The sequence below is a fragment of the Brachyhypopomus gauderio genome, chromosome 19 (genome assembly GCF_052324685.1).
Source record: "Brachyhypopomus gauderio isolate BG-103 chromosome 19, BGAUD_0.2, whole genome shotgun sequence".
Classification (NCBI taxonomy): domain Eukaryota; kingdom Metazoa; phylum Chordata; class Actinopteri; order Gymnotiformes; family Hypopomidae; genus Brachyhypopomus; species Brachyhypopomus gauderio.
The window spans coordinates 7,777,591-7,804,114 of NC_135229.1; the positions used below are offsets into that span (position 1 = coordinate 7,777,591).

At 42.0% G+C, this 26,524-nt stretch overlaps 2 protein-coding genes across 3 annotated transcripts in view; both read right to left on the reverse strand.

The window, feature by feature from the left end:
* The window catches only part of actn4 (actinin, alpha 4), a 34,198-nt gene extending 31,501 nt beyond the window's left edge, over positions 1-2,697 (reverse strand). The window contains exon 1 of one of the 2 annotated variants that reach the window (XM_076981803.1): positions 2,368-2,697. In XM_076981803.1, the coding sequence (XP_076837918.1) occupies positions 2,368-2,499 (132 nt within the window). In that variant the 5' untranslated portion in view covers positions 2,500-2,697. The remainder of the gene's footprint in view (positions 1-2,367) is intronic. The other variant, XM_076981802.1, reaches the window with a different exon arrangement.
* A 644-nt stretch (positions 2,698-3,341) lies between these two features.
* On the reverse strand, positions 3,342-19,592 carry LOC143483201 (calpain-9). Its single transcript, XM_076982014.1, has 20 exons — positions 18,773-19,592; positions 14,340-14,409; positions 14,019-14,137; positions 13,660-13,793; positions 13,035-13,206; positions 12,379-12,450; positions 11,932-12,023; positions 11,619-11,693; positions 11,352-11,497; positions 10,853-11,004; positions 9,643-9,851; positions 9,393-9,438; positions 8,429-8,503; positions 6,864-6,924; positions 6,576-6,640; positions 6,259-6,327; positions 4,997-5,075; positions 3,762-3,878; positions 3,604-3,662; positions 3,342-3,469 (listed from the first exon to the last, which is right to left on the reverse strand). The coding sequence occupies exons 1-20, from the start codon at positions 18,932-18,934 to the stop codon at positions 3,443-3,445; spliced, it is 2,001 nt and encodes a 666-aa protein (XP_076838129.1). The 5' UTR covers positions 18,935-19,592; the 3' UTR covers positions 3,342-3,442.
* Positions 19,593-26,524: the final 6,932 nt, after the last annotated feature.

Sequence of the window (26,524 nt, forward strand, 5' to 3'; positions counted from 1 at the left end):
CACACACACACACACACACACACACACACACAGGCACTATTCACATACTGCTACTACATTCAGAAGTGTGAGTGAAACGCTGACACACGCGGGTGCGCTCGCTCAAAACGCCACGTGCACTGCTCCAGCACTCCAAAAAAGTGCACGTGCGAGAGAAGTGTGAACTAGGAAAGCTTCTGAAACGCAGAGTGATAACCAAAGTTCTGAAGTGTTTTGGCACCGCGCAGACAGCCTCACAACTACCCACCCCACACTCACAGCCAACGGCACCCAAAAACACACATTCCTTTCTTCTACAGAACGGCCTGCAAGAGCTCACGCACACTATGCCTGGGCCCACTGACAGCTCAGCTCAGCTCAGCTCGCACGCACGCACACACGCGCGCACACACACACACACACACACACAGGAAATACTTCCAGACTGAGATTGGCTACTGAGTAAAGATAACACTGGCTGGTTTGGGGAGGGTGGGGGGTGATTGTGGGGTAGTGGAGTATCCTCTGTGCGCTGCCGTATGTGGAGCAAGCACACGGGCTAGCGGCGTAGCGCCGAGACGTAGCACAGCATGCAAATGCCTTAAACCGCAGGCAGTAAACGAGCACAGATAACAACCCACAGAGGCCCTCACTGATTTGGCCAAACACGAGCACCCGGACGGGAGCACCTGCCGCGGGTGAGCATGCAGGTTTTCGGGCCATCTGCTCCAGCGCACCCTGGAAGGGGCTCGGGGAAGAGAAGTGCCGGGCGCACACGCCAGCGTCACGTGGACGTGAAGCACCGAGCTCTCTCTAGAACAGCTCAGGTGCCCCGCTGTGTGAGGACATGTTTGATGGCAGCCCTGGTCCAGGTGCTTCTGTCAGGACATAATGGACAACGGACGGCAGGGGGGACGTACAGGACCTAAAACACCCAACAAATGTATTCACTCTAGTTTGGGGACAGATACACCATCCTATTAGCATATCTTCTCAGTGGGGAGAACCTACTCAGCGAAGTCACGCCACCTTCACACGAGACATGGCGCTCAAAGACGAGTTCCAGCTAGGAGGACACTTTAGTTGCACGTGGCAAGCCCGAGCAGCTCAGCAACACTGTCAGATCACAGTGAAGCACGCAAGGAGCTCTCAAAACCATGAATACAAAACTAACCTATCACAACAGGTTACAAACACTGTCGGTCAGGCAGCCTGGAACATTCACATTTATTAAAAAATAAAACTTCTGGTTCCCTGAGGCGTCTGTTAACTTGTTGCTGCTCTAAGTGAGGCAGGAAAGAGAGCGGGCGACCCCAGGAATTCACCCCCTCCTCCTCCTCTCCCTCCTCCACTCCACTTCTCACAAATAGCCTAATGTCCCGTTTAGGGACGGGTCCCGCCCCCGGTTGAAGGCCGAGACTCCGAGCCAATCACGTCCCACTACGACCGAGTTCAACTGCACCGGCCAGCGGACGCCACGGAGCGCGAGCGACCGACTGCGCTTCACGGTTGTTAATCATTGACTCCGTTTCTTTCAGGAGAACTTCGACCTCCTTTTGAAAGGCAGACAAACTCGACAGAAACGACAGCCAACTCGGCTCAAGTTTGACCGCACAGGTGGAGTTGACGGAGTGGGTCGAACAGGCCGAACCCAGAAGTGGCGCCATAAACGATTACATTATAACACATTGTAACATTACGCGCGGTATGTTGTCACTCCACCGACAAGAATTCAAGTTATTTTCCCCTCAGACTTTCTCGTTTCACGCCCCCCAAAAACTGTTACAGTTTGTAAAACGACCATTTCCGAGCCGTCGACCAACAAGCTGGTTTGTAACCAAACACGTATTCTTGAATTCGCAACGAATTAAAAATAAAACTACGGGAAAAAAATTGAGGCCTTGGTGTTAAACGGCGAAAAAAGGTAACTCGACTGATTGTGAAAGACGAACGCGAGGAGCGACGGAGAACCGAACACCGTAAACCAGCAGCGCCGAGACGCCGTTTCAACAGCCATCTTAAAACCACCCTTAAACCCATCATAAACCCGGATTTCTCGGCGCCGGCGTGTTCACCAACCCGACATCGCTGGGAGGAAAAGCCGTAATGGCATAAAACTCTCCTCACCACAACGAAGCGTTCGTGACAACTTTTACCGTCCTCGTTACAACGTGCCACGAAAAAATTATTCTTTACGTAAAGCTTTCACCGAACCTACATGCCAGAAATCACACAAAAAAGTTCATATTTGTTTTAAACGAAAAGACACGGCGAGGAGGATTCCCGTGCATCGTCTTCTCCTCCAAGTCCGGCCATGATCCTGAGACACCCAGGCCCGTGAAACAGTCCTCGATGTCTCCAGAAACCCGCGTCCCCACAGCCTCTTACCTTCCTCTGCTGCTTCTCCCAGGCTGGGTCGAGAAGCAGGTCTCGGTCCCAGTCGTTTTCCTGCTCCATGTAGCTCGGCGGCCCGCCCGAAGAATATAGGGCTTGGTTGTTCGTGGCGTGATAATCTACCATGTCAGCAAAACCCGAGTGCGCGCAATTTCTTTCCCCCCCGACTGAAGCACAAATACGGTTACGACTCTCGAAGCCTTCGTCGGTCGGTCCGAAGCAGCCTGTCCGCTACGTACACTGACACCGTCCCCGCAAAGAATGTTTCTCCACCCGTGTAAAAAAAGGGAGTAGGAGTGAGAGACTATGGCGCCGCTCCCACAAACTAAAGGAGGAAGGCCCAAACGCTTCATGAATATTACATCTCTCACTCCGCCCGCAGCGTCTGCGCCAACCCCACCCACTCACCACACACCCAATTACATGGTTCAGGTTCCTACCATTCTTCTTTTTTTATTTTACTTTAATACATATTTATTTTAAATGTTTGATTGTAAACATTTATTTGATTTCGAAATGTTATCCGTGGTAAAAACACTGAAAGTTTCACGTCGAACGCATAGCAGCACTACAGCAAAGTTTCAAATCTGTGACATATGGAGACACTTGAACAGGAGCAGTGATGTACTATTTATATATATATATATATATATATATATATATATATATATATATATATATATATATATATATATATATATATATATATATAAATTATTATTCACCACAGTCCGTCGTGTGACACTTCGCCTGATGGGACACAGTTCCGACATCTATCATAAGATCCTAATGTTTATTTCACATTAGAATCCGTTTTGAAATGCCGAGAACCTCGCGTCCTTTGTGTTTATGGTAATTACTAGGAATAAGAGTGCTTATATCGTCAATGAAAGGCTCGTAGAAACGTAGAAAAGCACTGTAAACTGGGTCACAGTGGGGGATGTTATTAATGTTGTACGTTGCAGTGAAATGAACAAATGAAACGTGGTTTGAAATGTTAATATATACGTTTAATAGATGAGATTAAGATTGGACATTCCCTGCTGAAGTCTCGTGTCCAGGTTTGATCTTAGTTGTACATGGTAAGGTGCAGCCACTGGAAAACAGAAAAGGAGAAAACTCATTAAATATCATTTGAAAATGTAACACGTTGCGTCCAATATTTGAAACGATTTGGTCATGAATAAAACGTACTATTTGTACTATTGTGCTATTTGAAATGTGAGTTACCTGTCTGCAGTTGACTGAAATGGTCCCCATCCCCATCGTATCGAAAGACTGAAACTTTCCTGCAGAAACATGACAGAAAACACATCATGTGTACAGAGGAAGCAAAACAAAGGACACACACACACACACACACACACACACACACACTCATGTCTTACGGATCGTGCTGTCCAGTTTCATGAGCAGGTAAAGGAATCCCGGGTAGCTGACTGTCATATCGGGGTCAGTGTAGCGCAGTCCTATGAGCTGCAGTACAAAGTCATCCACCTCCAGGCCTAGACCAGAATAGACAATCACAGATCAGCTAAACCGAGGAAAGATCATGATGTTCTCTTCATGCTCTGTGCAACACGAACACATGAAACTATTAAACCGCGTGGAATAAACTCTGTCGCCCCCCAGTGGTTAAAAGGGATAATATAGTGTTGATACAGGTTTACGAGTGTGTTGAATATTGAAAACCCTCTAGCCTCTTAAGTATTATTCCATTCCATTAAGTAACTACGAGCTTTCCCCCCAGCAAGCAATCAGTGTTTTAAACGTCTTTATTTAGCTACGAGAGATAATACATAGAAACGTCTGATCATTGAAACTACCTCAAGTCACTCTATTGAACATCTTTTTGTACTCTGCCAACTTATAGTTCAAATGCCTTGGAATTTAAATTGTATTTCATCATTACTTTATATTTTATTTTTTACCTGTAAATGTAAATAGAGCAGAGCGGTCATATATCTCCCTTAACAATTTCCTAGATCTGATATGTTTATTGTGTTTTCTGTTATATATGACCAGTTTTGTATGTAGGCCTACTCTGAGTCTGTATTGTCTGACGTAAGTGTGTAGTAGTGTCAGCAATAGGAGAAGGAGAAGGAGACATCACTGTAGAGTGAGATCACTAAAGTGCACAGAATGCCTCAGGAGGTCTTGCCTACAGGTGGCTATCAATCTGTATAACTCCTCTCCATTCTACAGAAGGGACAGCATGATCTAAACATCAATGCAATATTACCTTTAAATATTTGTTTGCAATATTAGTTCACTACATGTGCAGTAATACACTATCATGTGCAATACTAATTTCAATGCTACTGTCCATATGACTGAATATTATGTTTAAAATAGTTTTAGACCTTAACTTACATACTTATCTAAATGTACTGTATCTTCCTTCTATTGTTAATTTACTAGGTAGCAGTGTTACATTTATCATTTATTCCTCTACTGTGTTTGTATTCTCATGTCATTTTTTCTGAGCAACTTACAGTGCAACTTTCTTCCTTAGAGAAGAATAAAGCTCCATCTTATTTTGAAGGCCACAGTCCACGGTTCTATTTGTATGTATTATTTTCTGTGTATGTGTGTGTGTGTGTCTGTGTGTGTGTGTGTGTACCTGCTGCTGTCAGAGCTGGGCAGATCTCTGCATAGTCCAGGGAGTGAGACTTATTTGTGTCAAATTTCAGAAATATATCCTGCATGGCAAAGAGCATAAACGCAGCATCAGTCCTGTAGAGCAGGATGGTGGTGTCCCGACTCCTGGGGACTCATTCAGCTACTACTGCTGCACTCCAGATCAGCACAAACAAACCATTTGTTCTGATAATCACATCTACCCCTATTCACTGTTAACAAGCACATTTTAATGTTGAGTATTTGTGCACAAGCCATCTTGAACAGCACCCTTTAATAACTACTAAGACTGAGTTCCCCAGTAGTCATTTTAATGTTGAGTATTTGTGCACAAGCCATCTTGAACAGCACCCTTTAATAACTACTAAGACTGAGTTCCCCAGTAGTCCAAGCGATGAAATGTGATGCTGCTGACTGTAGTCTAATAATAGGCCAGATTACAAAAGTAAATGCTTTTTTATCTGTCATATATTCTGGTCATCTGGAAGGTACTGACATTAGTCCTAATTTAAATATTAAAGACATTCTTTACTTCTAAACATGGACGAGGTGCAACTCCATATTGTCTTTTGTATTCTGTACATTGAGATTGTTTGTTACAGTGAAAAGAGTTAGTGTGCCATCAGTATATAGCCAGAAGATCATCTAAAATAATCCATTCAAAGGAAAGGTTAAATGAAATTAGTGTAAAATGTTGAACAAAATGTGTTTTGTAGAATTTCCATACTGATTTTCTGAACTATACATCTCTAGTTTTTTATATACATGAAGGCAAATGTCTAGTCTAAAAATGTTTCAAATGTTTCAAACGCATGAGTTTGACCTGCTTGTGTAGGCTGACCTACACTGCCCTGTAGAAATATTAGGACACTGAAGTCCAAATTTCAGTTTGGTGTGTTTCAGCAGTGTTTCAGCAGTGGTGTGTTTAAAGCTATAAAATTCTTAATCACACATGGAAAACATTTCTGGCCTCCCTGTCCCAGTTCTAGTGCAGGACACCAGCGCGCGCACACACACACACACACACACACACACACACACACACACACACACACACACACACACACACACACACACACACACACACACACACACACACACACACACAGAACATCCCAGTATAATGCGTGCTTGTATTCTCATCTGGTATTCAGTGTTCTTCACGCCTTCCTCATGAAGACATGCAGACAACCAAATGTCTGAAATTTGTTGACTTTCTCCAGCAAATTGTGGGAGGGGCCTTACCGTCCACTTCCTGAATTTTTCCCACAGCGCCTGAAACTCTATCCAGTCTAGCTGGGCCAGTCCTTGGCTCTGAATGGTGAGCGCAGTCAAGAAAACAGCTCTGCACTGACCGAGCTATTTAGTAATACTGTGTAGCACACATCATACACTCCCAACACAATAAAACCTGTCTCTTTAACACACACACACACACACACACACACACACACACACACACACACACACACACACACACACACCAACAGAAACCTTAGTTAATACTTTGCTTCTTCTCCACAACCTTGGACGCAGCAGAGACATACAGACAGGAAGGATACGTCCATGAGGACCACGAAGGTCTTGCAGTGCTCCAAACACAGCTTCTGCTCACTGCCAGCCAGCACTGACCAGCCCAGAGGGAAAACAACCATTACAAACATTCAAAACATTACAGCTTTCTGCTTCTCAGAGGTAATAAAAGGGGTTGTAAAGGACTATGTGTAGATTTGGGTGGTAACTTTCTAACTAGACACTTTTTTTCCATTTTCCACAGAGGTCTAGAAGTTCCTAGTGCACGTATGACTGAGGTACTGTTTTGTAGACAAGCGCCGGGCAGCTGTTCTCACCCCCTCCTGTGATCGCTTCGGTTAGCAGGTTGTACAGTTCCTGTGGCCTACAATGTCCCGTCTGCAATCACAACACCACACAGCACGTGAACGACACAGACAAACACAAAAACAAAAAAGGCCTCTAACACTCCCTCCACCTCCCTCGCTTCTATGAATCATATATCGTATTATTCATGGAAAGTGAATGTGTGCCACACATTACCCTTTCTGTTAACACAGTACCTCCTATTCAGTTTATCCTGTCTTTAAACACTTTCATGTCCACGTATTATATACCTCAGAGTCCAGCCTTTGAACGTCTCTGTATCCAGCCTTTCAATACCTCTATGTCTGGTCTAAGTGCAATTAGCACTTTAGAGATGTTAGCACTCAAGTAGCGGCACTAAACAAGAGTGGTGCTTCACATCATTTACACTGTGTTTGTATCTGTGGGGCTTTCATCTTGTTTCAAAGGACAGCACCACGGATTAGGCCACAGTGCCGTGTTTCTAGAACCTTCTGTTGGCCCCATGGTGAACTCCTCTCATGCTACCTGCTGACACAACAAACCCAGTATAGTGTGGTATGTCCATGGCTATGTTCGAAATAGACTACTACATACTGGATACTGCATACTGGACTCAGTATATACTGGATACTGCATACTGGTCTTCGTAGTAGTATGCAGTACAGTTTCCAGTATGCGACAAAAGCAAAGCACACTACGGGGTCACGTGAATGTAGCGTTGCATGATGGGATGCAGTACACCACGAAGATAGCTCTGTTCGCGTACTGGAATATTTTGCGGAAGTAGTAGGTCATCCGGGTATGTTTCGCGTACTGGAAATTTTAATTTTGGTCACATACTGCATACGACATACTGATTTGGGGCTCGATCAGTACGCCAGTAGTATGTAGCAGACTATTTCGAACACAGCCCATGACTCACACCAACGTCCAGTCGTCAGGAAGGAACACAGTGAATGAGAAAATAGGTGTAAAACCGAACGTCTCAAACATCTCGTCTCCTAGGCTAAAGAATTCAACCAACCTGGAAGTATACAATACCTCCCATGTCTGTCCGTCTACACCTTCTATGTAGAGTATTATTTAGTTCAAAATATACTCATTATACTTGAACTGGGCTTCAGGGTATTACAGTGGACGCTTGTTCATAACTGTGATTTTGCACAAAGTAAAATGTTATCATCCTTGCTATAAAATGGGTGTTTACTGTGGGAGTGTCTCATGTTAACTCCCTGTGTATTTTAGGAGATGTTAACGCAGAATGTAGAAAATGACTCATACACCTGATGCTGATGACCTCTGCACACGCTGCAGGTTGAGGTTCAGCACGGCCGAGTAGAGCCTTTGTCCACCAGCACCTACATTAGTGCCTCTATGATTTGGCTCTACGCACTAATCATCAATAAGAGGAACATGACTGCAATTCAAAATGGCTGGGTTTGGTTAAGGCTAAGTCACTGGGGGGGAAGGGGAGAGGGAGAGGGTGAGGGAGAGAGAGGGAGAGAGAGAGAGAGAGAGAGAGAGAGAGGGAGAGAAAGAGAAACAGTTTGTTTACCTTATTGCAGTGCTTCTTAAATAGTTTCTGGGTGTCTGAGACAGGGGGCAGTCCTCTGAGAGAGACCGACACAGGCTATTTGGGCAAACAAATGCAAAACAAACATGCACACACACACACACACACACACACACACACACACACACACACACACACACACACACACAATGAACAAAATCCACAATCTATTAATAAAGTGAGCAATTAATTTCTATATATAGAATTTTGCCTTTCACAAATGCCTAAGAAATGCTCTTATTGGCATACCTTCATAATGCAACCAGCAGACTACATTCCCCAGAATCCTCCAGTCAGTTCTCACTCCCCTGATTATGAGTTTCACCTGTGCCTAGTTTATCCCCACATCTCTCTTCCTGTTCGTTTGTCTTTGTGAAGCTCATCTTGTGTGTCTAAGCTGGTTCCCCATTGTACCTCCCCCTGTCGTTTGCGGCCCGTCCTGTGTCTGCTCTCTCCATTGTTGCCTTTTTCACTGCCCCTAGTCAGCTTTTGTTTACACAGTCTGTTGCCTTTTCTGTAGTTGATCCTCCCCTGGTTTCTGACCTCGTGTTTGGGCCGCCCTTTGTACAGAGATATTAAACCTTCAGAGTGTCACCTGCGAGCTACCACGCCCCTGACTACAACGCCTGACACTTGCAGGTCTAATAAGAACTTGGAGCTGTAGATCTAACAACTGCTTTGCAATAGTGTTGATTTTGCTAGATTATTGAACCCTGCAGGTCACAGCTGTCAATGATTTCACATTCACTCAGCTGTTAAATTTAATTACTAACAGATGATGTAGAAATATTTTTATTATATACAAGATTATATGATACAGAATAATTTGCAGTTAGAATGATAGTTTTATTGAAATGGAGTTCTTTATAATTGCATATTTATATATAGATTAATTAAGTTTTCAGGCAATTTTATGCAAGGAGAGGAAATGTATGTATTTGTTTACCTGACTAGGTAGGTTTACCATACCGATTTTGGGACTTTGAGCTGGTCTGCAGACACACACACACACACACACACACACACACACACACACACACACACACTTTGTATTAAATTACATTATAACACATAGGTCCACATGTGTTGGGTCAGATAACATGATCCATTATTAATCATCAAATAGGTTATGTAACTTTGTTTCTCTTTCCAGAAACAGAAGAATGCTCCCCGGTTCTCCCTGTGGCATCTCTTACACAGCTTTATTGCCCTTCTCTGTCAGTATTCTCAGGAGAAACTTTCCAGCCTGGCTTTTCTCTGAGGTAGCTGGAACGATGATGTAATGACCAGGTGCCAGGCGATCGCGAATCACAATCTCCCGTCGCTGCAGGTAACCATGGCTGCTGAGCACAGGGCGGAGCAAAGACAATTCCCGAGAGGAAAGGAAGCCATGTTCAGAGGGAACCTACAGGACAAAAACAAGACACACACGCTGAGCCAAAAACACACATACACAACAATACACACACTGAAATGACATCACGCATAACACACATAACTATTGTAATGTAACAAAATATAATGAACAAAAAATGTAAATAACAATAACAAAAACACACACACACACAAAAACCTCAAAAGTTCAGGACAGATACACAGATACACAGATAAACCCTCGTTATCAAGACCAAATGCATTTACACAATATCCTGTTTTTTAAATTTGTTATAAAATAGTGTCAACATTCTGTGAGCTTTTTGCATCTTGAAACATTTGCTTAAATGTATTACTAAGTAATTGAAGACATCAAACATTTAACCTAACGACATTTATCACTCCTTGATTCCTGCTGCTTTGCCATTTGATGCCATTCTTTGTTTTGTCCGCAATACCAGCCCACATTCTAGTGAATGTGCTGTCTGAACTGCTCAGTTTGAACCTTTAGGCCTAAAACACCTAAAGTGGTGATGGTGTTACCTGGTAAACACTCAGGACAGTGGTGATGGTGTTACCTTGTATACACTATAACAGCGGTGATGGTGTTACCTTGTACACAATCAGGACAGCGGTGATGGTGTTACCTGGTAAACACTCATGACAGTGGTGATGGTGTTACCTGGTATACACTCAGGACAGCTGTGATGGTGTTACCTTGTACACAATCAGGACAGCGGTGATGGTGTTACCTGGTAAACACTCATGACAGTGGTGATGGTGTTACCTGGTATACACTCAGGACAGCTGTGATGGTGTTACCTTGTATACACTCAGGACAGCGGTGATGGTGTTACCTGGTATACACTCAGGACAGTGGTGATGGTGTTACCTGGTAAACACTCAGGACAGCAGTGATGGTGTTATCTGGTATACACTCAGGACAGCGGTGATGGTGTTACCTTGTATACACTCATGACAGTGGTGATGGTGTTACCTTGTATACACTCATGACAGTGGTGATGGTGTTACCTTGTATACACTCAGGGAGATGGGCAGCATTATTCCTCTCTGCCTCGTGTGTTTCTGCATCAGTGCCAGCAGGAAGGAGCAGGTGAGTTCGGGGTCACTGGGGTCATCGTCCTCCTCCAGCAGAGTCAGACGGCACTGAGGGACCTGTTTAACTAAACACACAGGTGTGTGTGTGTGTGTGTATGTGTATTTAACAGGGGTCAAAGGTCATAGTGCAAAGGTCTTATTTAAGGGTCAGTGGGGTTTTTACTTTTAAGCAGTACACCACTTGAGCTCCCCTACATCTTAAAGAGGTTTAGTGAAAGGAAAATGAGAAATGTAGGTATTCAAACATTAGCAGATGGATTCGGTTACTGGCAAAGGCTTTAAGGGCCTTTTGTTATTTATATGTCTTTAACCTTTTTAACTTTAATGTTAATATTTAAATACTAGAGTATGCCTACATTGCCTAGGTAATGTGTGTGTGTGTGTGTGTGTGTGTGTGTGTGTGTGTGTGTACCCATTGAGAGCTGGGGCTCCCAGGACCCATGATATGATGTGCAATGCCAGGGCCTCTTTATGGTTCCGCCCTCACTTAGCGTCTCATTACTTAGGTGACACACCTCCATCATCTCGAAGTTCTGCCGAAAATCTGACAGAGACATCCTAGGGGGATGGAGGATGGAGAGAATGAAACAGACAGAGAAGGGGGAGGGGCCTCAAATCCCTTAATCCTTAAATCCACCTCTGCAGTCTGTGAGTTTTGTGAGTTTGAGACCAGGCTCACCAGAATTCCCCGTCATCCACCGCAACCCTCTCCAGACGCCTCTGCTCTTCTCTACTGACGGTTCTCCACTCTGGCCTACACACACACGCGCGCACACACACACACACACACACACACACACACAAGTACACACGCAGATCAAAATAAACAGTTTATAAGTGCATACTATATTTACTCAAAGTCACACTCACACCAGACTCAAACCTCGGGCACAGTTCAGTTCTCTAAAATACATAATTACTATATTTATCTGTCTGCTTCTCTGTTTTACACACACACACACACCATCTCGAAATGTCACTATATTCAATACCCATTTGTGTCACTCCAGGGGCCCTGCCACTCTTCTTTACCCCAGGGGTTACGGACTCGCACAAGCTCAACAGGTCCAAATGTAGTTTTAACCTACACACACACACACACACACACACACACACACACACACACACACACACACACACACACACACAATATCCAACAAACCAAACCTGAACTGAGCCAAACCAGAGATAGTGGAATAGGGGAGCATATTTATATCAGCTACAAGTCTAATTACAGTAAAAATGTAATCGTGTGTACAGTGTAATCATGTTTGAGCCTGTAAATCCTTTGACAGCAGAAAGAAATACCTATTCAGCTGTAGGGTTCTCCCATATACTAACAGCCAGAACACCCACAGCACATACGTCTCTAGAACACAGTGTAGGAGGTAGCTAGGTGCACCAGGGTAACTGGTGAGGGGGAAGGGGGATTTTCTTACTGTCTCAAGACCCGTCACAGAGTAAGCATGTCTGAACATAATGCCCAACTCGTTTTTCTTCTCCAAAGGACCCTGGATACACACACACACACACACACACACACACACACACACACACACAAACACACGGACACGGACACACACAGCTATGAGAGGAAAGACAGATCAGATTGAATGCAGGGACATGCAAGCCTTTCCAAGCTGACAAAAAAAATATTTCGTGAAATAATGATCCTTAAATGTTTTGCTCCTCAAAATTTTGTGAAAGCAATACAAAATGTCAAAATTTTAGCCAAATTGCAAAAACACTGTGTGACATCATATGGAAAAGCATCTGCAGATCATCGGCGTGACATCAGCTGCTGGTCAGGGATGCTCCTCAGAGACAGTACTGAGGTTCTAAATGGGTTTCAGGTGACGCTGGACATGTACATCTGGGAGATCACCAAGGCATTCTCCAAAAGGCAAAAGTCTTTGCATAAAAACACATAGTCAAATTGTTCATGCGCCTGGAGACTAATAATTAAAAGGTAGGCATGATGTAATTGTAGTTTTTTTACATAATGAATTACACACAACAAGTTGCTATTTATAAATAATGAGCAAAGCAGAGATGAGGTATGGTGAGAGAAGGAATTTTAAAAGACATCCGAGACCTGCGAGTTGGCACAGTTGATGAGAGCTCCTTTGGCCAGCAGGGGGCGCAGGAAGAAGCCCAGATCTTGTGGGAGGGTTGCCACCATGAACACCTCAGTAATTCCGCCACTCATGTCCACCATGGCCTCATGAGGGAAACCCATATTTAAGGCCTGATAACCTCCCTTCAGCCTGGAAGACAGGGAATATTTATATTTTTGTGACCTGAGACAAAGTCAAGTCCTACTGAGAGTGGTGTTTATAATATATGTGTTCAAATCAGACAAAGGACAACATGATAATTAGTACAGTTAGTTGCATTAAGTCAGGTGAAACATTTATGCTGTCCTGTCTCCCTGCAAGACTGGAACCCTGCTGTCCTGTCTACCTGCTATTTTCTCTCCTCTAACTGCTTATTATTGTGTTATTATTGTTGTATTATTATTGACTGTTATTGTGTTATTAAAATGCAAACGAATGACCAAAATTTGATTAAGATTTCTTTGTTCATTCACTGCATTTATTGTCCAAAACAATTAACACCAATATTTCTGAAAACATTCTTACTTTGCAGCATTCTTACTTTGCACCTGCCTAAACCTTCTGCACGATACCGTATAGGTGTGTGTGAGTGTGTGTACTAACTTGGCATACGCTTTCTCCAGCAGAGCACTCCAGAACTCACTCCTCTGAGAAGAGTGCAGGTAGATGAGTTCACCCTGCTGTGTGGGGAGACGGTCATCCACCTTCACCTCCACCCACTCCCCATACTGCCAAAACTACACAGTGAGAGAGAGAGCGTTTGGGACGGGGGCACACAGAGACTGTTCAACCTTTTCCGAAGAGCTGTCAGTGGAGTCAATCCAATTTTATACTATTATCATTTACGTTTGTTAGGGCCCCTGGGCTGCAGCCTTCACAATGTACTTATGTGGTAAATCAAATAACAAATAAGTGAATATTTAAAACACAGAAATAATGACTGATATTAGAACCAAACTGACCCAGAAGGAGAAGCAGCCTGTGTAGTTATGCTGAAAGCTTTGACCCGCGGGCACCACTCGATTTAGGAGAGGGGGACAGAGAGACACAGATGCTACTGCAGACAAGAACCAGCAGTCATCTGAGAGAGAGAGAGAGAGAGAGAGAGAGAGAGAGAGATACAAATAAATTTGTCATCTAAACACAGAAGACTGAAGCTGATTAATGATATTGTACTTGTTGATTGACCTAAAAATAGATAATTGCACACACATGCAATTATCGCAAAATAATAGTCACTCACTGCTTTAACGTATCACTATAAACGATAATGAGATTCTCACTCAGAACTCCCTGGCAAATATCCATCCTTGTCGCGCCATTCACAATGAACTGAGGAAAAGCGCAGATCTCCTGTGTGAAACAGCAGAAATCACACACAGCCCTATGCAAACATTTCACCTGTATGGTAGTTAATTGGTATCAGAATTAAAATGAAAATGTAATATGCAAAATGGCTATGTAATCCAAATTTCCATTTACATGTTCCACTCATGCAAGAAACTTTGAGCTCAAAATTCAAATTCAAATGCAAAAATTCCATTAACATTTGCAATGTGGTAGACGTCTATCCATATTTCATTTACACGTACATTTTGATGCTTTATTTGTGCCTTTATTTACATGAAAATGTATTTCCCGGTTTTAATGATCAAGATTTATATGATCATGCAAAGGTTGTATCAAAATTATAATTTAAATGCTATTCACTTAATATGCATTTGCATGATAATCCATTTGAAATGTAACTTTCAACCTCATCACCACGCTAAAAAGATGTCAAAATTCAAATATTGAAAGGGAATACCATTACAATACCAACAGCACTCAAGCCGTGTCAAAATGCATTTGGAGCAGAATGCATTTATTTTCATGGTCTTCCACTACAGCCAGCCAATCAGATTCCACAGCCCTCTACTTTAATCAGCCAATCTGGTTCCACAGCTTTCCACCTCAGCCAGCCAATCAGGAGGGGATTATAGCACACTACAGGCAGTACAGGCAAGTTTTTTTAAACACGGCCGCAGAAGTGCTTATTAGATTACTCCATAGGGTAGCAGATGAGTCCTTATGGTGAATTTACACTCAATTAGTGTGAAAGGTTAATGGAACAAGTATCAGAATTCTCTGCCTCATCTGCCGCTGATGTGACTGTTATTGCCAAATTGAGAGCTGTGGCAGAGTAACTAAGTGTGCATCGAACTACGGCAGGCAGGCAACCTACCTCCGTGAAGCTGGAACCTCATGTAAACAGAAATAGAAAAAAACATTTCTGCTTGTTTATGCTGGTTTGTTTAAAGAAACATTTGTGCAAATGTTACAAAAGTGGTAATGCCTCGATGAGTGATGTAGTCCCCTCCTGATTGGCTGCCTGAGTGTAACGTTGTGGGTGTGGTGCAAACAGGAGGCGGACACACTCGATGAGATGAGCCTTCATTATCACACATGGACCTGGAACATTAACATCACTTAATGACTTCACCAAAGACAAACTGTAATGGTATGGTCTGGGCAGGCATGACACAAATGCAGGATTGTTAAATCAGTTTATTAATAAAACAAAACAGGCTAACAAATTCAAACTAAGTGAACAGGTGAAACACTACTGGGAAATGGAACACTAATCTTCCACACATAACACTAACAATCATAACGTGAATGGGTATTGTTAAAATGGGATTAACATTAACGGGAATTAAGACAAACCACATAACAGCGAACAACCACGACACGACGGCACTAGGAATCAAAACACAGTATAAACGCATGAACAGAAAACGGGAAAACCAAGAATGAACAGAAAGCATGAACTTGGATGCAAACAGAACAAACAGAACAATGGGAACAGGGAAATCAGAGGCAGCGGAGATAACATACCATGAGGAAACCAAGGATATACATGACAGACAAACTACACGTAAACGACGAGGCATACTTTAAGACTTAAACAAATAGACGAAAACATGAACAAACAAGAGTATATAATCTGATAAACAAGACCATAAAGGTGAACAAGCTGTACCAGGGATGATACATGAAACAAGCCTGAACGAAACACAAGATAGTGTGAAATAAAACTCGCAAAAAGAACAGGATGTTCTGCTGTAGAAGATAATGCACTTGAAGTAAGATATGCTGATCTCATGTACAGTCAGCAGAAAGGACAATGAAAAAAAAACTTGCAAGATATGTACAATATGAGGAACTTAGATGATTAGCAAAACAAATTCTGTAGAACGTGCAAAGTGATTCCATGGCTTTCCAGTACTTGAAACACCCCAGATTATGTACTAATTCTGCAAAATATTCCAGTACACGAACAGAGCTATCTTTGTAGTGTACTGCATCCCATCGTGCAATGTGGCAAATTTCATAACCTTCGTAAAGAACAAAAAAACATAGCTGACAATGTGGTGCGAGACCGCAAGCATAAATGTAAGTATATTTTTCATAAAAGAAGCACACTGCATTGTGCTGTGAGATCTTCGAAGATCTTTGTTTGCAAATAAAGCTTCGTTGAATTACTTCAAAGACTCTAACTGATTTAGTCTCTACACAGCAACGTACTCATGAAGTGAGTGGCACTTCAGCAGTAGACATTCATGACGACAGACACTCACGCAACTAACAAAGATAACAAACTAGGTAGCTAACTGTACCTCAGTGATCACCAGCTCTGACCTTAGCGATCAACCATCTTGCAGTTCTCATGTACAAAAATACAAGTGCAACTTTTAGTTTACAAATTACCAAAGTTCTCAATTCTCAAATAAAAAATACAAAAATCAAATATTACTTGATTTGAAAAGTAACTACATTAGATTACAAGTTACTTTAGTAGTTACATTCAGCAGCAAAATGAGTTTTTCCAATACTCACTTTATTGGAAGTTCATTTTTAACAGTATTTCCTGACATTTAAATTATGTATCTCCTGACATTACTTTTGTGTCACTGCGCGGTATTATTTGTAAACATAACACAAGCGAACTATTCAGTCAGACAGCTATTTGTTGTGAAACGAAATACCATTACAATTTCAAGCATTTTTAAGTAGGCTACGTTAGCAAAAATTCCAGCAGTTTTCAAACCTGGAACACAATGCAACATTAAAATTTGTCCTGTAAATGTTCCTTCCCCTGTTTTTGAGGGGTATTTCTTTACACTACCACATATCATTATGGAGAACACTGCACAGAATGACGTATAAAACCTGCTCGCGCTCTCATAGGTTCGCTCGCATCGTGCGGAGTCGAGCACTACGGTCAGATGCAAAAGTATAACTGAGCCAAAAATAAAGAAAAAAAATCTATATTTTTACTAAGGAAAATAAAAATAGTAACGCAGTTACTTGGATAAGTAACTTTAATCTGATTACCGGACTGGAAATAGTAACTCGTTATATTACTTGTTACTGAAAAAAGTGCCAAGATTAGAGTAATGCGTTACTAAGTAATTAAGTTACTAAGTAAAGCATATCCTTCACACTCTCAAGTTTTGATAGATTTTGCCTTCATACATAAACCCCAAAGTAATCCTATACAGAGAAAAACTATGACACCAAAACCTTGTCGTAGCACAACATAAGAATAAATCCAAGGCGAATGAATGCCGAGGATTAAAACAGAATACTTCTAGGCCTATATATACACCAAAAAGATGAACTAACACAGAACAGGAGGCAACGATTAGGGTTGTGGCTACGAAACACATGAGTGAAAAACAGATGCAGGCATACCGAAACAGGCAGGGGCGGGGCCAAGTGTGATACTGAGGGGGAAGGCTGTGAAACCCAATTGGCTGATTAAAGTGAAGGGTTGTGGAATCTGTTTGCCTGATTGTAGTGGAAGACCATGAAGATAAAAAATTGACAGTGAAAATGCATTCTGCTTGCATTTTTTAAATGCATTTTGACAGACGTTGGTTGATAATGTTATTGCAAACAGGAGAAACAATGTTTCCCCTTTAACATCTCAATTTTGACATCTTTTTAGCGTGGTGGTGAGGTTGAAAATTACATTTCAAATGCATAATCACGGAATGCAAATACATATTAAGTGAATAGCATTTTAATTATAATTTTGATACAACATTTGCATGATCACATGAAACTTGATCATTCAAATTGGGAAACAGCTACATTTTCATTTAATATTGAGGTAGATTTACTTCCATACACCTAAGGCATGATTTAGCAAATTGATATATAGTTTCTGTGGTCCTCTTCGTAGTAATGAATTGTAAGTGTGACAAGTGTAAAGCTTTGTGGTTCGCGATGATGGGGCAAATGCGAAAGGACGACACATAACCGCGTAATGAAGACGCATCATGCTAGGCATTCGGGAATATAAAAAAATCTTTTGTGCCAGGTCTCAGTCGTAAGGAACCGACTCTATCACTTTTCACTTTCGATTTATTTATTAATAAGGCAAAGTCCACCAATATTGCTCGAAAGACGAGATCACGGGATTTGGATAAACTTTTAAAAAAGTTTTTCAAGTAAAAAAAAATATATAATATATATATATATATATATATATATATATATATATATATATAATTATTATATTTATACTTATACACAAGAAAAAATGCCAAATATACAAATATCCTGCAGCAAACCATTAGAGTCTTTCAAAGGGAAAATTTGAAACTCAAATGATAATTTTAATTGCGATTGCAGTGCTAGTGGGAGCAATATTAGGCTACTAGCTCACCCTGGGTCGCCTCCACTCCACATTAGAACGTAACTGAATTTCCCACACCGGAAACGCTGAGTCCACGAACAGTCCGTCATTCGATGGGACGCCGCGCGGAGCCCATCTTCCGGAATTCATGGTCTTCTCGAGTGTAATAGGTTCTTTCGTTGTTTTAAACATTCCGTGACAAGTTAGTGTTATTTATGATGTAGGCTACTTTTAAAAACTCTGCTGCAGTTCAACACTACGCTTCCAGGAATCCTTAAGCCTGCTACATTCATATGCAGAAACAGTTATGTGTATGGTATCTTCTCCAGCTATCAAGGAGAATGAGTTGTCTGGACTAGTCCTCCTACTTTAAAGACTTTACCTTTCTACTGACTCCTCCTTTCAACTAGAAAGCAGGCCACCACACCTGTGCCCAGCCGACCCTGACACGCAACCCGGGTATAAACACTGCCTGATTGAGCATTCAAATCAGTGAACCATGCCTTTAACAAATACAGACACACAAACAAATAAACCATTCACAGGCTTCACCTTACACCAGGTCAAATGTGTGGAGTCCCTTCAAGAGTCACTCAAAGGTGGCATCAAAACACATTGTGTTTCCTCAGTTTTCATCCAAGTAATGAAAAGTAGTTTTAAGTAATATCCTAGGTCATATTCTAGGCTGTCTCAGTGCCAGATTGAAGTACTTTAATCACTTTTAAGGCACAGGATTTGTGCAAGATTTGGTTTACATGGTGAGGTAGTGTATTGTAATTATTACTCAGTGTAACAATTATTACCTCTGTGATTTTAAGTAGTGCCCAAAAATTCAATGTCAGTCATTGTTCTGGACTGCTCACTTACCTTTAGCCACTATAAAATGTCCCAAAGAAATACCCACAGTGCACCATCACAGACTTCCCAATGCTGTATGTGTGTGCAGAACAAACACAAACCCTCAGGTTCTGTAAAACAAATACAAACTCTACAATTGTTATATGTAATTGAAGGGGGTAACAGGATGTGTAGATATTTGTATAAAGCTTGTCAGCATTGTTTAATACATGCATCTGAAGTGTGGGAGTATCCAAAAAGGACAGAGGTACTGTACATACATGAAAGAAAGAATGTAATCTGCTATTTAAATGTGTAGTTATAGTAATTTCTATGTACAGAAAAGGAATTTACCAGGCAGTGGTTCAGTCTTTAAACAACATTTGTTCTTTTTAAATTTTATTTGAGTGCTTTTTATTTGAGTCCTCTTTATTTGGCAAATGAGTTTTTCACTGGACTGAGGAAAAAGTAAATCACCTCACAGCACAAGTATTTCTTTATCCGGACTTCATCACAAGTCAGCTTTCCTGAAATACTTTGATGCTAGAAGTTGTCCGGTCCGCAGCTGTGGACGTGTACAGACAAGACAAGAGAGAAAATGGAGATAGAACTTTGTGCTATCGCTTATTCTTCAGAAAGCCATGCAGTAGCAACTGAGCAACACTCCACAGACCAGGCAAGAATGAACCCAACAGAGATAAAATCACAGAGGAGACTTTAGAGGACCTGATCAAAGCGCTTGTTCAGGAATCATGGGATACAATGATGGAGCATATTGATACTAAACAGGTGGTGGAGAAAGACACAAGTGTAACTCTCTGCTCTTAACTAATATTGTCACAACGTAAACCTGATTTTATCTAGTTCGGTTCTTTAAGGAGACACGAGCTGACACAAAAATCACAAGCTACAGACGTCTCAGAATGGATTTCATGAAATATTGATAGCAGGATTTGGTCTCTGTGGGTATGTAAACTAATGATCTAATTTTATAATCTAATAATCTTAGGCCATCTTAACTAAATCTGATTTGCTATGGCATAATAATAATTAAATTATCAAAAACAGGATCTCAAAGAAAAATAAAAATATGAACCATTGCTAATAATTATCAAACTTCAAAATCAGAATTTGGTTTATTAGCCAAGAATGCTATTAGCAGTTTATTAGCACACACAATATACAAGATTAGATTTTTAGATGAGTTTTTATTAAGGATGTTTAGCCAACAGGGTGTGGTAACACCTGCTGGAGGGGAAGAGTCGAGAAAGGAATCTAATGGTTTTCTTTGTCTGCTTCCTTGTTCTTGGGCACTTTAAGTCCTGGAGGGAAGGCAGAGAAGCATAGTTGATCTGTTCTGCTGTCTTTACTGTTCATTGCAGGCAACAGACAAGTGACTATTTAGAGTAGAGGGGGATGGGGGGGTCTTTAATGTGGACTGGAATGGGTGAGAGGTGTCAATTTGCCCCATCCAAAGTTCTAATAGAAGACGTTCATGTAAATGTAAATGAATTGCAGGGAGGCCTGCAGTACATCACAAAAGACCATGATGCAAACAAAGTCCTGGTCTTTGTTTGCATCATGGTCTTTTGTGATGTACTGCAGGCCTCCCCGCACTGGTGCAGATTCATTTACTGAAAACGTGTTTTTCAGCTTTTTAGTGTAACTCTGATCTCCTTTGTCACTGAGTTCCTGGCCTGTTTGTACAGGACTCTGTGGGATAGCTCCCAATGACAGCAGAAGAATGTAATCTGTAATCCAGATAAGTAACACCTGACCAATGAAGACCACCTGAAGGGATGGCTGATCTAGACCTGTTCAGGAGAAGCCTGCATATATCAGCCTGGTCCAAAATGACATTAGTCCCACATATGATGCCCCTGTGTGTCAGATGAGCTGTTCCTGAATGAACTATCAACTCTGAACCAGGAAGTGGATATTATGCTGTCACTGAACCCACACAAAGTTCTTACAGGCAGGTTTGTTCACTCTGCAGTTACCTTAGCAACATCCTCACGATCTCGGCATATACAGTCTGGAACCTGATCTATGTGAGTGGAGACAGAACATGGAAATGTGTCAAAAGCACATTTGAAACTTCTGATAAAACCTGACAAAATGGCATGGTATGAACAACTTGTTATTAATAATTAATTTGTTATTAATAATTTGCTCAAATATCACACACAAAAGAGACTGTGCATTCACTAAACAAGGGGATCTTTATCCAGTTCACAAACACATGCAGAAAATGAAATAGTTGCAACATATAAGTAGAAACAATCACCAAGCAGATACATTAGTGATCAGCACTTTATTATATACTGCTAAAAAAAAAGGGAACACTAAAATAACACATCCTAGATCTCAATTAACAAAATATTCCAGTTGAAAATATTTATTTATTACATAGTGGGATGTGTTGAGAACAAAATAATATAGAAATTATCAATGTAAATCAATATTATTATCTCATGGAGGTCTGGATTTGGAAGCATACTCAAAATCAAAGTGGAAAGTCAAATGACAGGCTGGTTCAACTTCAGTGGAAATTCCTCAAAACAAGTTAAAATGAGGCTGAGTAGTGTGTGTGGCCTTCACATACCTGTATGACCTCCCTACAATGCCTGGGCATGCTCCTAATGTGACGGTCGATGTTCTCCCGAGGAATCTCCTCCCAGACCAGGCAGCGGATGTTCTCCTGAGGAATCTCCTCCCAGGCCAGGATTAAAGCATCAGTCAACTCCTTGACAGGCTGTGGTGTATGTTGGTGGATGTCCCAGATGTACTTGTTTGCATTCAGGTCTGGGGAACAGCAACCCAGTCCATAACATCATACAGGAACTATTGACACACTTCAGCAACACAAGGCCTAGCATTGTTATGCATCATAAGGAACCCAGGCCCCACTGCACTAGCATATGGTCTCACAATGGGTCTGAAGATCTCATCCTGGTACTTAATGGCAGTCAGGGTACCTCTGGCTACCACGTGGAGGTCTGTGCGGCCCTCCAAAGAAATGCCTCCCCACACCATTACTGACCCACTGCCAAACTGGTCATGCTGGAGGATGTTGCAGGCAGCAGAACGTTCTCCAGAATGTCTCCAGACTCTGTCTTGTGCTCAGTGTGAACCAGCTCTCATCCGTGAAGAGCACAGGGAGACAATAGTGAATCTGCCAATCTTGGTGTTCTCTGGCAAATGCCAATCGCCCCGCACGATGTTGGGCTGTAAGCACAAGCCCCACTTGTGGACATCAGGCCCTCATACCACCCTCACGGAGTCTGTTTCTGACAGTATGAGCAGAAACATGGATATTAGTGGCCTGCTGGAGGTCATTTTGCAGAGCTCTGGCACTGCTCCTCCTGTTCCTCCTTGCACAAAGGAGGAGTTAGTGGTCTTGCTGCTGGGTTGTTGCCCTCCTACGGCCCCCTCCGTGTCTCCTGGTGTACTGGTCTGTCTCCTGGTATCTGCTCCATGCTCTGGACACTGCTGACAGACACAGCAAATCTTGCTACAGCTTGCATTGATGTGCCATTCTGGATGAGCTGCACTACCTGAGCAACTTATGTGGGTTGTAGACATCGCATCATGCTACCTCTATGGTGAGAGAAATGACAAAATGCAAAAGTGACCAAAACATCAGCCAGAAAGGATGAGAACAGAGATGAGGTATGTGGTCACCACCTGCAGAACCACTCCTTTATAGGGGGTGTCTTTCTAATTGCCTCTCATTTCTACCTGTACAATAGCAAGTGAAATTGATTCACAATCAACGTTGCTTCCTTACTGAACAGGTTGGTTTCACAGTTGGTTTTCACAAAGATTATTTCATCTTTATTATCATATAATATACTGTATGTCAGTTTTTTTATTAGACATTTATAACATCTCAAAGTACACACATTTACAACCATGTTGTGTGCTACATCAGACTTTCAGTGTCAAAGGCTGCTCACAAGCTGAATGAATGCTTTGTTCATATTTGAAACATGCAGCTATAGACATGAATTTGTGCCACACTGAAATGTAGTCATGACAGAAACATGAAATTACTTTTACATAACAGTAACATGCCGAATAAAGGGCAGATTGAAAAGCAAAACCTCTATCATATTGTTTTCCTGTCATTTGACGTCTTTAACCAGTGACATGCAAAAAACATTCAAAAATGAAAAGTAATTTCCACAGGAGTCTGTGACTGGATAGTGATTCGATTTCATTGAGTAATGGACACAGCACTGTTCAAAGTTGAAATGCAAAGCTGTGTAATGTGTTTGTTCAAAGGCAGCTCAAAGGCAAAAATAATTATACCTCAAGGCAAAAAAAGATGTATGACTTTAGTCAAGACAGCACCTGAACTATTCTGCATCATATTTCACAGCAAAATCTCTCACATATTTTTTTGGCATGATCCAAGTGTAACAGAACAGCTGGGGGGATGAATTTAAACTGAAGATATCAATTCATCGTGGAAGATTATTTCATTTCACAACCGTCCAGTGATGACAAATTGCCATGGTTAGCTAAAAACATAATTAAATAAACTATGCAACAAAATCAACAAGCAACATAAATATGTCCAATGAACTCCATCAAAGTAACTCAAATTCTCAACTCACTCACATATAGCAATGATTCAGAAATCGCTATTCACTTCAACCATTGCAATCATGGACGTCCCTCACTACCTACAGGCTCACCTGTTCTATAGTCTGACAGAACCATTCTCCCTAATCGTATATAAAATTCCTAAATCTTTCCTCTTTCATACAAGCGACCCTTTACCATCGTCATTCTTTTCATTATTCCCAAATTGATTAAAATCCAAATACTAAACTACATTCCTGTGAAATGTGATACTTCGTCATGCTCTTTCGGAGTGCTCGGGGAGACACGATACTACCCAGAGAAAGGGGAGGGGCCACCCCTGTTGGGCCGCATACCGGCAACTAGGATCTTGGTGGGGCACAAGGCTTTTCTGATTCCTCCATACTCCCCACTTTCATCGGCTCGGGGGAGTAATGAAGTCCCAGATCTTCCAGATGAGGTTGGTGGAGAAAATGGTGTTAAATGCTGAGCTATAGCCAACAAAGAACATTTGAACATAATTATCCCTCCTAGTGTCTAGGTGAGTAAGTGTTGTGTAGGGCGGATGTGTGAGTGATGGGATCATCTGTGAAGAGATTGTGGCATTATTCAAAAAGAGGGAAACAGTGACTATGTAGTCCAGCAGGAAGAGCTGATGAAGTTCCTAACCGGCTTTTTGAAGCTGCATAACAACTGATGTGAGGGGGACATCATAGTCATCCAAGCAGACTGTGTGGGGTTTCTTTTGGACAAAAACAATGAGAAAATGTTAAAGCACGTTTGAGCGGTGCTATGCATCAGAAGAGGTTGAAAACGTCTGTGGATGTCGACAGGGCCACAGGGGCTTTGTGAAGTCGACCACAGATCTGGTCCCCCCACATTGCTCATTTTCACTCCCTTCAGTGCTGTTCTCACGTCTCCATGATTGTGAAGTTCACCATTAGCACTGTTAGCGTCTGTATAGCGTCAGTAGCACTGCTAGCGCTCCAGGCTGCAGTCTCAAATTGGGCATAGAAATTGTTCCTAAGAATCTACAGCCACTCTGCTGTAATTGACTCTTCTTTCTATAGCACTGGCTTGCATCCCACAATTCTATGTGCACACTGTACTCATCGCAGCACTGTGTTTGTCCGTGTTTCGGCTGAAGAGCTCTATACTGTAGGCGGCAGTGCATGAGTGCAGAGCACTCTGAATGGTTTTATGCACCCATGACTTCTGGGTGGGAAACAAGGGTGCACTGAAGATAAATGTACTAGGATTCTCCTGAGCTATCAGTCTCTGCTGGTGCAAGCGTCTAACCCCAGCAAGCTTGTTAGGTTCTCTTCACTTTTGGATTGAATGAGGGTATTTTCTCAGAAGAGGGATTGCATAACAGTTGACTTCCTCAACCATCACTCTAGTTTGTTGCCCAATAAAGCCTTTTATCCTGTTAGTTTCTCTTTGCTGCCATTTTCTGCCATTTGGTGCAACGTGGCGTTGGTGGATGATGTCCCAGATGTGCTCGATTGGATTCAGGTCTGGGGAACGGACAGGCCAGTCCATAGCATCAATCCCTTCATCATGCAGGATCTGCTGACACACTTCAGTGCTGATACACACTTTTCTAGTATGATTCTCCACTAAAGGATTGAGCACCTGGCAGAGCCGGAGTGGCTAATCGGGAGATTCGGGAGGATTAGTTTGGGCCGATTGGGAGGGAAAAATAATTTTGGGCCAGATTTGGGCATGAAACTCCTGGGCTGAAAAAGGGTCCCACTCCGGCCCTGGCACCTGGGCATGGATACTAATTATATCAATCCAACTCGGGGGTGTCAAACTCATTTTGGTCTGGGGGCCGCATACAAAATATACTAAATATATTATGAACAACTTTCTACTTTTACTTTTTACTTTTTTATGAAAAGTATGTGCAATTTCAACAACACTTTTACTCAGTTAAGCATTCATTTTAGTGCATTATGCATTAAAGCTGATCGCAGTGACATTTTCCACATCTGGGAAGCAATTCTGAACACATGAACTTTCCATTTTTCTTGAAAATTCCAACACACTGTGTCCACCTTTCTCTTTTTTGACAAAGACATTTCACTTAAGAGGTTGCCAGGGTCAACAGAAAAAGCAGGTAAAGCGATAGAACTGACTAAAACGCGCCCCTAGCGGACAATATAGTTAATTCCTCTTTAATAATGCAGGTTTATTCCGCCGGCTGGACTGGACCCCCTGGAGAGCCGTATGTTTGACAACCCTGATCTAACTGCTTTAATACTCATAAAAGAGAAAGCAACGGAAGTCTCGGGCAAAGCATAACCTCGGAAGGCATAATCAATCAATCAAAGAAACTGAGAGAGTGATTGA

Bases quoted from the DNA above. Each gene is read 5' to 3' on its own strand.
- LOC143483201 (XM_076982014.1), bottom strand. From the start codon at position 18,934: ATGTTTAAAACAACGAAAGAACCTATTACACTCGAGAAGACCATGAAT. The intron at 14,138-14,339 runs GTGAGAATCTCA...TCTCTCTCTCAG, and splicing joins TATTTGCCAGGGAGTTCTGA to ATGACTGCTGGTTCTTGTCT. The intron at 11,694-11,931 runs GTATTGAATATA...GTGTGTGTGTAG, and splicing joins CCCTGGAGTGACACAAATGG to GCCAGAGTGGAGAACCGTCA.